General features: G+C 40.7%; 1 protein-coding gene across 1 annotated transcript in view; it reads right to left on the bottom strand.

The window, feature by feature from the left end:
* Positions 1–852: 852 nt before the first annotated feature.
* The window catches only part of LOC136874628 (uncharacterized), a 66,283-nt gene continuing 52,465 nt past the window's right edge, over positions 853–14,670 (bottom strand). The window contains exon 5 of the mRNA XM_068227983.1: positions 853–2,170. Coding sequence (XP_068084084.1) covers positions 1,930–2,170 — 241 coding nt within the window. The 3' untranslated portion in view covers positions 853–1,929. The remainder of the gene's footprint in view (positions 2,171–14,670) is intronic.

Genomic DNA, 14,670 nt, shown 5'->3' with positions numbered 1-14,670 from the left:
TACCTTCAATCACGGAGCGAGTCACTTTACCAATCTACTACGAGAATACTTTACAAAAACGCTGCCTTACATGACAGGTTATAACTGGCGAAAGAAAATGTTATCTCGAGATTTTAATCCCAATTAGGTATTGATTTTTAGCTCATAGATTAAAATCACGAAAGCTTGACATAAATCGTTGTCCATAACACTTAAGAGCCCCTTATTAGGCTTTTAGATGATAATCAACAGATGCAAGCACAGGAAAATAAGAGAATCGAAATGAGCTTCATACATCTGACGATAGATAGCACCGCACTCGAAAGCGAGAAGTCGTTGAAAATCAGTCTAGCCAACTCCGTATATCGGTGTCCAGCTCCTGGTAGCTACCCAGGGCTTGCGCGGAGGTGGTTGCACGCAAGGCAAAGTACCAGCCGATTTACACCCCCAGGTAGTTTACCTCCCGGGCAGCTGCCAGCCACTTTACCAGCAACACAAAATAAAGAGCGTACAATATCCATAAAGTGTCCTTGTTTATAATAAAAGCACGATGAAGCAAATGTGAACATTATTACCATAAAAAGGAGAGCGACTTCCGAAGCGTTAAATTGGCGTCGACGTTAAAATTTCTATCCCTTGGCAAGTTGACTCTCTGATGTCCATACTAAGGGCGGAATCAATATCACAAGCGAAGAATTTAACTCGGTACTTCATAAATGTCATTGCTATTAGGTGAAATGTAATGGAATCCAACATAAATTCAACTAAAATTTAAATTTGAAATTCTAACATATTTTAAATTACAATACATTTGTTCTGTCCAATTTAGATACAAGCCACTTAAAGCTCATAAAATGTCATATTCAGCTCGTATACATGGAATGTTATCCAAGTGAAATATGTAGCTAAATCTTAGATTTTTATCTGAAATTGAGACTATTCTTAGATATATAACTGTTATTTTCCTGTGTACGTGTGTATTCACCATGAAGGTAGGTTGGATAATTAAAAAATATTTGCGAATTCTTGGTACGTTACTATCAGTTTTTATGTGATGAATTCCGCAGCCAGAGGTATGGTTGGATTATTACTGTTATTATATTAATGAATATTATTAATATGATGGAGAGCATAGTGTTGCGATCGAACGACCTGCCACAAGTTATACAGGAGTAAGCATTATAGCCAGCGTGAATCCACATGGGTATTTCTCTGTTCCACGACTTCAAATCTTATTGCATTACACACAACTCGTTTACCTTCTAGCCCGTATGCGTCAGAATAAATTTCACCGGTGTGCGTTCCAGGTGAAAGACTTGCAACAGACTGCGCAAAAACTTTAGCATTCCCTGTATGCAATCCCAAGTGCTGTGTTAAACTGTCTTTATGATTATAAGCCTTGCCACAGATAATGCATCAGTACGAGCTAGAGCTTCCGTGCGTTCGCAGGTGTTTCGTCAGACCAGATTTACAACTGGACGCCTTGCCACATATATCACAGCAGTAAGGTTTCACCTCTGTATGCGTACGTTTGTGCCTCGTTAGACGGGATACATCGCCAAAGGCTTTGCCACACAAATGGCAGCAGAACGGCTTTTCACCTGTATGCGTCCGTAGGTGTATAGTTACACCGCATTTGGAGCTTAAAGCCTTGCCACAAAAATTGCACGAGTATGGCTTCTCGCCAGTGCTTAACCTCACGTCTGTATGCGTCCGCATGTGTTTGGTTAGACCACCCTTATATCTAAAGGTTTTCCTACAGAGATCGCAAGTATATGACTTCTCGCCTGTATGGATTGCATGTGATTGGTCATATTGGATTTCACTATAAAGGCTTTCGTACATATATGGCATGAGAACTGCTTATGACCATTGTGCGTCATCATATGGATGTTCAAACTCGAAGCACATTTCAATTTCTTCTGGCATACTGAACACTGAAATCTCTTCTCACCCACGTGCACCCGCATGTGCTCTATCAACTTGCTCTTCTTCGTAAAGCATTTCTGGCAAATTCCGCAAAACGTGTGCCTGGTCCATGTGGATCAGGGCGTGGACAGAGAGGCTGCTTCCGCTATTAAATAGCATTCCGCAGTGATCGCAGATGAACGGACGATCCTCATCGTGTCTCTCGAGATGTCCTTCGCCATCCGGATGAGGGTGATCTCCGTAGCTCACCTCTGGGCTCGATCTACATTGACAAATTAAAACCATCCGACCAATAGTTCAAAAGTTAACCACAGAACAGGTTTCACAAAGGGGAACTGCTACTGAACATATCCCTCACTGATATCTCATGCAGAGTGCTCGTTACTAACGACCGTCATATTTCTGAGAGTGAACATCATCTCAATCAAATTCAGAGTGTAGTAGGGAATTTCAAAAGCTCTTGCTTGTTATGAGGAAGTGTTGCATCCTATCTCTCGAACGCCCAACGTCACAAAATCACGCACAATAATTTTCTGACAATTTAGTTTTGTACGAGCTCATGGGCTACCACACTTAAAGAATGAACGACAAGAAGTGGTCTAGCTGAAAGGAAAAGTACCAGCTCTAATAACCGGCAACCATATATCCACTGATATCTGAAAAAACTACCCTCCTACATAAGGGACGGCATATGCTTAGGAGTTTTGACATTGTTCCACCACCCGTCGGTTCGTGCCAGGTGTGTAATTAATTTCTGCCAAATCCCTTGTCGTCGTTTGAGAAAATCCCAGTGTTGTAGATACTAATAAAGTTGAGAATATTCCTTGGCGGCCGTCAGCAGGATCTGCTCAACAGTGGCTAATACTTTATAAATAGTAAGTTATTTACTGTGACACAATCGTCCTATAACACCCTCAGCTGGACCAGGACAGAAGTGACGATCATTACGCAGAAAGTACGAAGAGACACAATGTGCGGTGGAGATGAGAATAATCTTCTGTCTGTTATTGCTTGAATGTCATGCTGTACGTCAGAGCAAGTGATTGCAGACAGTGAGCAAACTAATTTCACTTCTCTGGTGGCCCGATTACAGATGAGGTACGACGATAAAGGCCTTCAACAAATTTACCAGTCAACTTCGCAGCAGACACCAAGAACGTTGCGAGACACTACAAGAATTTGAGGCAGGCGTCGCGCGTCTTGCTTGCGGCTTTTCCTTCAGCTACAAACGATTTCATGGAACAGCTATAATTATGTAGAGTCTCTTGTGAAGCATATATCCGACCCAGAATTGCAACGAGCTCTCCGTCCCGCGCACCCAAGTACGTTAGATGATGCCTTGGCTCGTGAATTTTAATTCGAAGCTGGTACACAAACCTCAAATCTACAGCAACTTAGACGGCTGGATGAAGAGCAGCCTCTAGACGGAAAGGTAGAGAGGATTGTTTTGAAAACCCAGTCCAATGAGTATGGACAATCTCGAAGGCAGGAGATTTGCTGTTGGAGTTGTGTTGAGCTTGTACATGTTGGAAGCCGCTGCCATAAAGAAAACTAAAATGGGCCGGTGCTAGGGGGCGAGCACCGCGTATCAGCCCTGCTGCCCCAAGAAAGGTGGCATATGTTATTTCATTCGTGAATTGGTTAGATGGATAAGTGAATGGTTTTGCTCGTACTTCGCTTCTGGACACCGCACCCAAACCAACGTTGAACGATGGACACCGTAAAAGAGAACCTGAAACCTACGATAGTTTTATTGAAAACCACAACCGAAGACTCAGTGAACACGTACGTCGAGAAATATTTAAACATCGTCCCGAGAAGCAAGGATGTTATTCTTGGGATGGATGCAATGACTAAATATGAGCTCATTTTGGATCTGAAACGACGATGCTTGAAATTCGCAAACGAAAAAAACATTCATCGCGGATGAAGCAGTCCTACCATTCGAATTGTTTGAAGGGCAAGCGAGGTAGTTCATCCCAGAAGCAATGTGATCGTGGGTAAAATTGATAACATAGACAGAGAAGTGACGGAAATTGTCGAGCCCGTTGCCGAAAAGGGAGTCTGCCCAGGAGTATTGGAAGGAAGAGGTGTTGTGAATGGTAAGGAGCCTACTCCTATCACAATGATGCACCTAAGTGATTTCCCAGTATCATTGAAGAGAGGCACTCAGGTGGCCTGTTGTAATCCGCTCCAATCCATTATTCGTAGGGAGATTGCGAAGGATACCCAGGATGTCACCCACCTTTCAAGATTAACTGAGACCTCGGACATACTAAGCTGACGCAGGATCAAAAGGACAAAGTCGAAGATATGTTCAAATATCAAGTATTCGCAATCGAGAATTGCCCGTACGGCAGGACGAGTACCATGAAATATTAACACCAGAAATATACAACCGAATAGGTAGCGCCCACGACGCTCGCCACTATCAAGAAGAGAGGAGGCTGAGAGAATTGTTTGTGACATGTATTATAAGGTTGTTACTAAACCGTCTAGTAGTTCCTGGACGTCACCCGTGGTTTTAGTGAAGAGAAAGGACGGATCGACCAGATTTTATGTTTACTAGCGACAGTTGAACACCATGACAGTTACATTATCCAGGATAGATGACATTCTAGACACATTTTCTAGAACTCAGGTGTTCTCCACTCTGGATTTGAAAAGTGGATATTGGCAAGTAGAAGTGGATGCCGAAGATAGAGAGAAGTCAGCGTTCTCAATTGGTACGGGACTTTGACACTTCACGGTTTGGACTGTGCAATGCACCAGCGACGTTTGGAAGACTGATGGACATAGTACTACGAGGTCTGTCGTAGGGAACCTGCCTTCTTTACTTGGATGAGTCATAGCAATAGGTAAGGCTTTCGATCGAACCTGGAGGAAGTCTTTAAGCGACTGCACGGAGCAACCTGAAGCTGAAACCAAAGAAATGCCAGCTCTTCCGGAAAAAGGTCAGTTGTTTCGGAGATATCGTTTCCAAAGACGGTGTAAACGTAGATCCAGAGAAATTACGTACAGTAAAAGAATGGCCTGTCACCAGAGATACACGTGAACTCCCGAGTTTCTTAGGATTATGCTCCAAATACCGATATTTCGTGCCAAGATTTGCCAACAAAGCTGAAGGGATGAACAGGACTATTTGAAAACACTTTTGTAAAGTTGTAGCCGACAACCAACCTGACTGGGATGAACCCTTCCCATTATTTTTAATGGCATATCGGTCGTCGGTCCATGAAACGACAGGATAGACTCCGGCTTGCGTTCTCTTCGGGGAGGAGCTGCGATTACCAGATGGTTGGGGATGACTATGCGAGCGTTGGAGAAAAAAATTGATCAGATTCACGCCCTCGATCGAAGAAACACAGAAGCTGCTAGTGGCCGAATGAAACATGCTTACGACGCACGGGCTGAAGAAGGTAGATTCGAAGCCAAGGATCTCGTGTGGCTCTTTAATCCAGAGGCGGCAAGGTCTGCCACCTAAACTCCAATGTTCATTGGATGGACCGTACGAGGTGTTAAAGACTGTGTATATCGTTTTCGTAGACTTCCTTGAGGAATGCCAAAGATGGTGCATTTCAATCGGTTAGCCCCATACTAAGGAGCAAATTCCATGACTAACGGGTAATCGAAGGCTGGTTGCGAACTGATCCGGAACGGAACAGTCTTAAGGAGGGGCAATATTACGAGTCAGGGAGTAGTAATATTTCCCTCACCTGGAATAGGAGACAAGTGACGATCGCTAAGCGAAAAAGCACAAAGAGCAGAATGTGCGGCGGAATAGAGAATAACCTTTCCTCTGTTGTTGTTGAATGTCATGCTGTAAGCCAGGACAAGGTAATGTATGCACTCGTGAATGAAAGAAACTTGGAAATTGTTCTATGTTATTTTGATTAAAATTATTACGATTAGCGTGAATGTGTGTGTACAGTTTACCTTGTAAGTTGGTAATGAGATTTACAAGATATGATGCCATATAGATTCCTACGGAAAGGAAATTTCCTTTCGACGTACGTTACCGGTATTCATCAATGTAACAATACGTTTTGTGCCTGTACATTGTTATCACACCAGTGTAGCATTCTATTATGTCACAATCTGGTCATATCTAATTACATAGCTTTCATGTGCAATCAAAGAGAGCCGCATCAAATATAGGAAAGTAGGATTATACAAAGAAGTTCATAAACACTACGATGTATTACATCAGTCTATGCCTTAATTGCTTTCTTTAATAGAGGCCATACGCATCGTGGAAACCACTCATCTTGATGAAATACTGGAGAAGCTGAAAGATAACAAGCAAATGACGGCTCTTTCCCTAAATTTTGACGCTTTCATTTCACCTCAAGATAATGCTGCCCGAGACGTTACAATGACAACGAAGAATATGGCTTAAGTTGTAGAGTTTTATTAAAATGTTTTGATATCCCAGAATATTTGAACCCCAATGCAAGCTATCACATCCTTGAATATTCTGACAAGTGTTTCTTTGAAACTAAAGCTAAAAAGGGCATGGAAATGAAAGCTTAAACCACAATTCGAAGCAACAGGGCATTGAAATGCACCGCAGTGGATACTGCTGCTATGCAAAGGAAGGAAAGAGGTCCCTTTTTATTTCAAAACTCCAAGGACTAAGTGATTATTTTCAGTGCATACTTGCCAACTTTCAAAAAGAGAAATCGGGAAGATCCTATAGAGGAAACATTTTAACAACACGCGCATGCGTCGCAAAGTATTGAGACATAGTGAAAAGGACGGCAAAGGGGGAGATAACAAGCAATACTAATACAAGTCAAGTACATGTTATGATCACCCCTGAAATTAAATTAATAAAGTTACATCTTGATGAAAGCTCATGTGTTTTCACTTAACACTGGGAACAGAACAAACAGTGTTTTTCTGCGCATTAAACTTGCGGGTCACAATATGAATGTCACCGTCAAAATTAAATTAAACATATACTCCTATTTACAAAATTCTCTCTCAAGTTCACAGATTCCATCAGAAGTTGGTGAGGACAGATGGAGATGAGGTGCTTTCTTTGCTTTCTTCAGAAATTCTGCAGGAAAACTACTCGAGTAACATGGACCAATACTTCTGGTTTTCAAAACAGAAACAATATCCAGATTTTCATTTGACATTGATGACCTAAATTGATTTTAATTTTTTTTTACCAAGATGAACACACGTTCACGCTGAGCACTGCTGTGCAGTACTCAGAACAGAATGCATTAGCGTGGATATCCTATCATACCTAGGAACACCATCAGCTCAATGAATATTCAATAGCAAGCCCATTTGGTGCCATCTGTCAGATTCTCACTCTCAACAGCAACTGTCATCAATCTGAAGAGCTACAAATGAATCCTCAACAGAATTAGTGTCCTTCCTCGGCAGCAATGATAGAAATCTTTCCATAAAGAATTGTACGGAAGAAAACTGGGCATCTTCAATTTTTGAAACATCTGCAACCTTTGCATATTTCAGTACTTCAACATCGAGAGGGAACATATTAATAAATTTTCATACACTCACACGCTGTGCAGAAGTAACCCTGGCAGTTGAAAAGAATGTTGATTTATCTCTATCATTAAGTTTCGTCACCAAGTTCATTCTCTCAACGCCAATAACTAGCTCATCACTGCCTCCCTGATTCCCAAGAGAATGGTAAGGAACTTGTAATAAAAGGGAACTTTTGCTAACTTTAAGTTTAACAAATCTGGAAAGCAGCTGCTTTAACTGGTTCGTCATTAGTTCTAGTATTTTATGAATGTGAGGGGAAGCAATCTGAAGAGTAGAATTGAGATTCTCAAACAAAGGAATGAAAGCATACAGGAAGGCACAGTATGAATTATTTAAGCCTGATGACAGAACCATAAAAAATTACTCGACGATTTTGAATAATGTTGAAGTTAAGCTAGTAGTTCGTGCACACTGAGCATTAACAAGCACCTCACCTTTAAAAAAACTCACTGATCTAACAGCCCCAGCAGACACCTTCCTAACGATAGCCATCTTGTGCAAATATATTTCAGTATAATATTCGGTTCCTTGCTGTGAAGCTCTTGGAATTTATTAAGGCGTTCTTTCCTCTTACAACTCTTTCCTAAATAATAGAAGATGTCGACTAATAGATCATCAGCTTTAACAGGCTTGCACCTCCCCCAGCAGCCATGTTAATCAGATGGCATGAGCAACGTAGTACGAAGACAGTTGACTGTGTTTCTCTTAAAACTGCACAATTTTGAACAGGTATTTTGTAACACTCTAACTGTGAAATTACCAAAATACCAATACTACATCCCCCTGAATCACCTACCACAGGCTGGGACAGACAACAGTGATCTAACTACCTCTTCCTGCTTTGCCACAAAACAGGTGATGAAAATAGGGTATAGCTTAGCATTACTATTATTGCTCTTATCTGTAGCTAAGGAAAATGCATCACGCTGCATGTAACCACCGAGTTCACTTCTTTACTCCGCAGTAATTTCTTTCGAAAAGTGTGTGGTTTTCGTACAATCACAGCCATATTTGTTTGCAATTTCTGAACCTAAAAACATTTCCTAAACAGAGCACCAGCATGATCAGCAGCAGCTTACTGGATATTATGTTCAACTAAAACTGAAGTGAACAAGCATTTCGCCCTTACTCTATCAAGGTCGGCTCCAGAAGAGAGAAAACGAATTAATTTTCTGACTGCCAACCTTAAATTTTGTACTGGAGACGTGATTTAATAATTCTGTGCTTCCTCCTTAAGGCACATTTATATCACGCGAGCACAGAAAGCGAATGTTTCGCCTTTCCATTATCGTACAAAACAAGAAAATTCAGCAGAATATGCCCCCCTAAAAGATTGATAATAACTTTCCTTAGTTGAAATCATTACGAACACCACTACAAATACTAAATCGCTTACACAAGTCCACGAGTTTCAGAACTACCGCTAACGTTACTCACACCATCCCACAGACACAGCCTTTCAGCTCCTACTAAGCTCGACGCAGTTACTAAAGTTATTCATAGCCTGCTACATCTCACTGATTTCTTTTCTTCAAAATCACAGCCTGCCACTTGTTTGGGAACATTTCAGGGAATGAAGTAGCAGTTGAATTTGAACAGCTGACAAAAGCACGGTGATAATAGATAATGTGATTATCGATACATTTACCGATCGAATTTCAAACAATACATCTCGTATTACTGGCTACTATCGAAAGACAAATAATTCCGATTTGACTGCAGAAAGCGAAAACAAGCGCCGATATTCAAAATCCGTACAATAACCTTGTTCATCCGTACACAATCAGAATCGGTACATTTTACGAAAATTCTGAAATAATTGGTATGTATGTTAGTAAAACGGTAACATCGTTAGTGCAGCATCAATGTCCCCACTGCACAGTGGTTTGAAGAGACGGAAGTACAATTACTTGGTTAAAGGTGGAATCCGTTTAAGGGAACCTGGGACACATTTCTTTAATTTTCCACAATATTTGAGCAAGCACAATGAAATTGTTACGGAATATGTAGGACTATTATGGAAAGAACATATCTTAATTTCAGCTTAATATCCTTATTAATTTATGAGATATGATGTTTATGACACTCGCGAAACAGGCAAGTTTCAAAAAAGTTCCCTGTGGGATGGATTCTTACCTGAGTGTTTGAAAACTTCTTCCTTATAACATAAAAAACTCAAGGATGGAATTTTTGATTCACCCTATGTTGTTCAATTAACTCCTGTTTCAATTTTTAAATTTTATTTCATGTAATTTTCCACTAATTTTCTGTACATTTCGTCTCATAAAATGAGTATATTGAAGAAGAATGCAAAATCCATCCTAGTATTTCTTTGCTAGGTCACATAGAAGCTACATACCAACTTTGGTAAATATAGGTTTAGATTTGACCCACATGGAACACTGCAGGTTACAAAAAAATGGTGTTTTGAGTGAATTATATTTTAGTTCTAAAACCATCGAGAATTTTCACAATGGCCTTTCCAAATCTCTTAAAATTCACCAGCACTATAATCCGTACCATCCTGCTTCTTCTTGGCTTCCTCCCTGTGTAACTTGATGATTTTCAGTTATTTCCTGCGGTTTTCTTTTGTTGGGTGACTGGTCGCTGACTGTCAAATTTTCTTCTTTCATCTCTTTGCGTGGCAAGTCTGGAGGATACTGGTGAAAGTTTATAATTCATTACAGCATTTTCATTTCTTGAGCTGCACTACATCCCATGTTGCATTCTGCAAGTGCATTAGAAACAGCTATTCCAAGTCTTTTTGAGGACATAAAGGTCTCTTTTGGGCGCTATTTCCATATACATGCATGAAGACTTTCATTGCGATTCTGAGTAGCCCCTCTAAAACATCTAGACAGAAGTTCTGTTGATGCCATCCTTTGGTATACAGGCACAATTTTCAGCAACATTGCAGTTGTGAACCGAACTGACATATTTTTGTGGCTTAGAGGGGTTTGTCCACTTGAGATACTCTTGTTGTAAAGCACCATGATTCAGGTCCTTGGGGGCATTTCTTATGCTTAGAATCTTTATCTGTGCAGGAGTAAGGAGGAGTAATGGTATAGTGTGGCATATATTGCAAGATTTCATATTATCTCTGAGGGAATATTTGCGCATTTTGCCTGCCCGTAATTATTTGTGAGATTCACAATAATTGCTTCTTTCAAATTTTCAGCCTCCCTTCCACCAAAGGTGGTTCCTTTTACTTCCTAGTCTTTCACCAAATTCCTCAAACCAGTCCCCATCCTTTTTGCAACATGGTCAATGCACTCCTTCTTCAATTGTACATCTGGTCCATATTCTGCTTCATTTCAAACGTGGAGAAATGTTTTGGCATCCCCATCAGAAAGCACAGTTGTGTAGCGCATGCCACGTTCTTCCACTGATCTTTTGCATAAAATATCAGCTGCAAATACTTCCATTGCTACAGATCATTCCTGGAGCATTCCCCACATGGTTTATGACCTTCCAGCCATATATTATGTTCTGGAGAATCATCACCCAGTTCATGACCAGTTACAACATACATGTGACTATATTTAGATAACACATGGTAATCTATAACTAATCCACTCAGAATGTCAATCACTATGCCAATGCCATAGAGAGATGTGTGGCCATGCTAGTGAAATGTTCTATCAAATGATACAGCAATGCCAAGCACATGTTTACCTACACTGGATGGATCTACTTCCTCATGAGTTTTGTGCACAACCTGTCTTGGTGCAGAGAGAATTTCTCAGATAACCTCAGGTTCGTATGCCACACGTTTTGCGGCATATCACACCAAGGAAAAGGTGCAGTTCTCTGCGGCAATTCTTCTTTACTAATTATGTTTTTTGTGACAAGTGATTTATCAGGTCCTCAATTAGTTTGTCAGTAAAATAGTATTTCATGTTGTATTGATGAATATTCAGCACGAACCAATTACGCTGCCGCAACACACGGCGCGTCCCAGGTGACGGACACGCATTCCTCACCGGCCTGCAGGCGGACTTGAGCGAAATATAATAGCTCTTGCGGACCATACACACACAAATTCCTTAGTGGCAACTTTGGCGGAGATGGAAACCTTCGGTACGGCACAGTTAGTAATAGTAATAGTGATAGTAATATGTTTTCTTTATCCTGGCAAAGTTAGGGATGTACTCCCTTTCTTAAACTTAACCAGTCTTAACCTAGAACACTTAATAATAACTACTGATGACAATAATATGATAATATGGACAATAGTAATAGTAATAGCATTAACAAAAGTAACCACACTTTAAAAAAAGATCATATCATCTATATAATATAAATCATACGTAAAGTGCAGAATATAATTATGAATAATGAGTACTAAGAGTATAATTATGAATAATGAGTACTAAGAATATCATTATGAATAATGAGTACTATAACAACTACTTAAGAAAAAGTTTAGAAAATATATACATTTCTACAGTGCACCGAAATATCGCCTTCAGTTGAGAGGTGAAGAGAAGGATTAGGAAGAAGTAGAAGAAGAGGAAGAAGAATATCTGTGAAAGGAAGAGGGAAATGATGATGAAGAGGCGGTAGGAGTAGGTGTTTTCAGGTCATAATTTGATGATTCATGCATGTTTACCTAGTATTTCGACACAGGCATGTTTAAAAGCTAAGCTGCTGGACATGCTTCTGATGTCCACTGGCAAGAGATTCCATTGTCGGGCTGCGGTAATGGTGAATGATTTTGTGTAGATTGCTGTTCTGTGTACAGGAAGGGATAAACACATGGTGCTGCAGGATCGGGTATTTTTGTTATGGTCTGTGGAGAGGAGCTTCATTCGATCACGGGGATAGGCTGGTTGAGAACTTTTAAGAATAGTATGCAAGAAGCAAAGAGTATGAAGTGTGCGTCGTTCTTGCAGGGGAAGCCACCTGAGGCGCGTGTAAGACGGTGTGACATGGTCAGCGTAATGAAGTCCACAGATAAATCTTACACAGGCATTCTGAGCGCACTGTAATTTCCATCCCCAGTCTACTCCTAGGTTGTTGTAAACTATGTCGCAATAATCAAAATGAGGTAATGCGAGTGATTCAACAAGAATTTTCTTTAATTTAAAAGGGAAAGTGCATTTGAATTTACTGAGACAGCGTAGCGTTCCGTATATTTTCCTACACACAGATATAGTTTGGGCAGACCAGGACAGATGTTCGTCAAATATTATACCAAGATTTCTTACATTTTGGCTACACTGTATGGGAGTACCACTTATGGACAACTGTGGTAACGCTGTTCGATTGTGCTTGCAAAGTAATTTAGGGCAACCAATAATTATTGCCTGGGATTTTGATGGGTTTAATTTGAATCTGTGATTTCTGGCCCATATATCTATGGTCATCAAGTCTTCATTCAGGTGACGTGTTTCTGAGTGTAGGTTTTCGGGTCATCAGCGTATAAGTGGTATTTACAGTGTTTTAATCCGGAAGATATGCCATTTATATACAAAGAGAGGTACTCTACCTTTTCAGGAGTTAATGCGGCAAGGAACGTAGCGTTCATTCTCCAGAGGAGCGGCTGCAATAGGCGTCTTTTCTCCATGTCAGGAGCGGCCTAGCTACTTGCTTGGTGACAGGCTCCGTGATGATTCGGCCGTAAAATTACACCGCCATATCTTTATGGAAATATGTCTCGTGGAATTGAAACCAAGGTTTGAGCGTCCCCTGGAAGGAACACTTGTTGGCAGGGCCAGTCAAAGCGAAAAGGATGCAATGGTTACCGTCGCTCGGGCGGCGAGGGTTCAACAATCGGTTCATCACATTCTGTATCATATCACTGAACGGCGTCTGGCTTAAGTGGCGGATTAGCCACAGCACTTTAGAGAAGGGATATAGACATCTGTGCGGTGCAAGAAACAAGATGGAGTGAAGAAATGTCATGCGACATTGGGTGTGGTAACAAAATTATGCACAACGGAATACAAAAAACAACTAATGATACTGGCATTACTATATCAGAAATAAATTACATTTCGGTCTCCGATGCACAACGGTACAATGATCTCCTGATGAAAATCGTCCATGTTGCGGATAGAAAGAAAATACAATTTTTCTGTGCCAACGCTCCACAAACCGAAGGTACAATTTGGGCATTGCTTGACGAGAAGACCGTTCACTATCTTATCACTGGCAGAGATCTGAATGGACACGTAGGACGGAGGAAAGAAGACCATACAGCCCATGGCGCACGTGGGTATGGGCAGAAGAACGAGGATGGAAAATGAATTCCCGATTATGCAGAAATTATCATCGCAAACACATGGTTCAAAAAGCGTGATACTCATCTGGTCACCGACTATAATGGCTCCATTCAAAGTAATAAACTTCATTGTTATGTTCTGTATTGAGTTGAGACTATGCTTAAAGTAAATACAAAAATTTTAATATTCCACCTTCTCAATAGTAAAAAATCATTTGATGTTTTTACAAAAACATTACAATGATATTAATAGGTACTTGTTTCGGTCCACGGTGGACCATCATCAGCCTAGCCAAATTACAACAGTAAAAGACATAGTGATAAAATAAAGTAAAATAGTGTGGAGAAATGAGAGAGGATCTAGAAGGATGGGATGGTGGAGGAATGACTTTGTTGTGTCTTAAGAAATTTGGCGTTAAATCAAACCGAATACACTCCCATGCAAAAACACACTGAATACCTCCTTATGAGATGATGATATCTCAGGGAAGTACTAGATACAAGAGTTGTTCCTCACCAAACCATTCCAATGCAATATCGACTAGTCATCTGTAAGCTACGGATAAAGTCACCAAGAGTCCAAAATTATGCCAGAAATGGACCAAAAATAATGAAACGGTGGACACTTAAGAAGGACGCAGACGTTGTTGCAGAAATTACAGTGCCACCAATCACCACAATTGAAGCGAGCTTCATTAAACTGAAAGACGCTGCAGGCTCTACTCGGAAAAATCGTGGAGAAGCTTTGCTAGCTGTATGACACTAAATGGTAAAGTGAGAGACCTACAAGCGGCTCACTGATAGTGAATTCGAAAGGGCAGTACCAGCTAATAAAACCCCAATTCAATAGTTAGTTCTGTATCCCATAGAAACTAGTGTGAAATAGAATGAGTTGAAACCATACATCTCATGACATTGCCAAGTAACCAGTGAAGTGAAATTCAGGTCGTATATCACGTGGGGCCTAATTGCTGATAGTGGATTCGAGAGATGAATGGGGGAGAGCAATG

The sequence above is a fragment of the Anabrus simplex genome, chromosome 5 (genome assembly GCF_040414725.1).
Source record: "Anabrus simplex isolate iqAnaSimp1 chromosome 5, ASM4041472v1, whole genome shotgun sequence".
Taxonomy (NCBI): domain Eukaryota; kingdom Metazoa; phylum Arthropoda; class Insecta; order Orthoptera; family Tettigoniidae; genus Anabrus; species Anabrus simplex.
The sequence above is the reverse complement of the archived record's forward strand: the minus strand, read 5'-3'. Positions and strand labels throughout refer to the sequence as shown.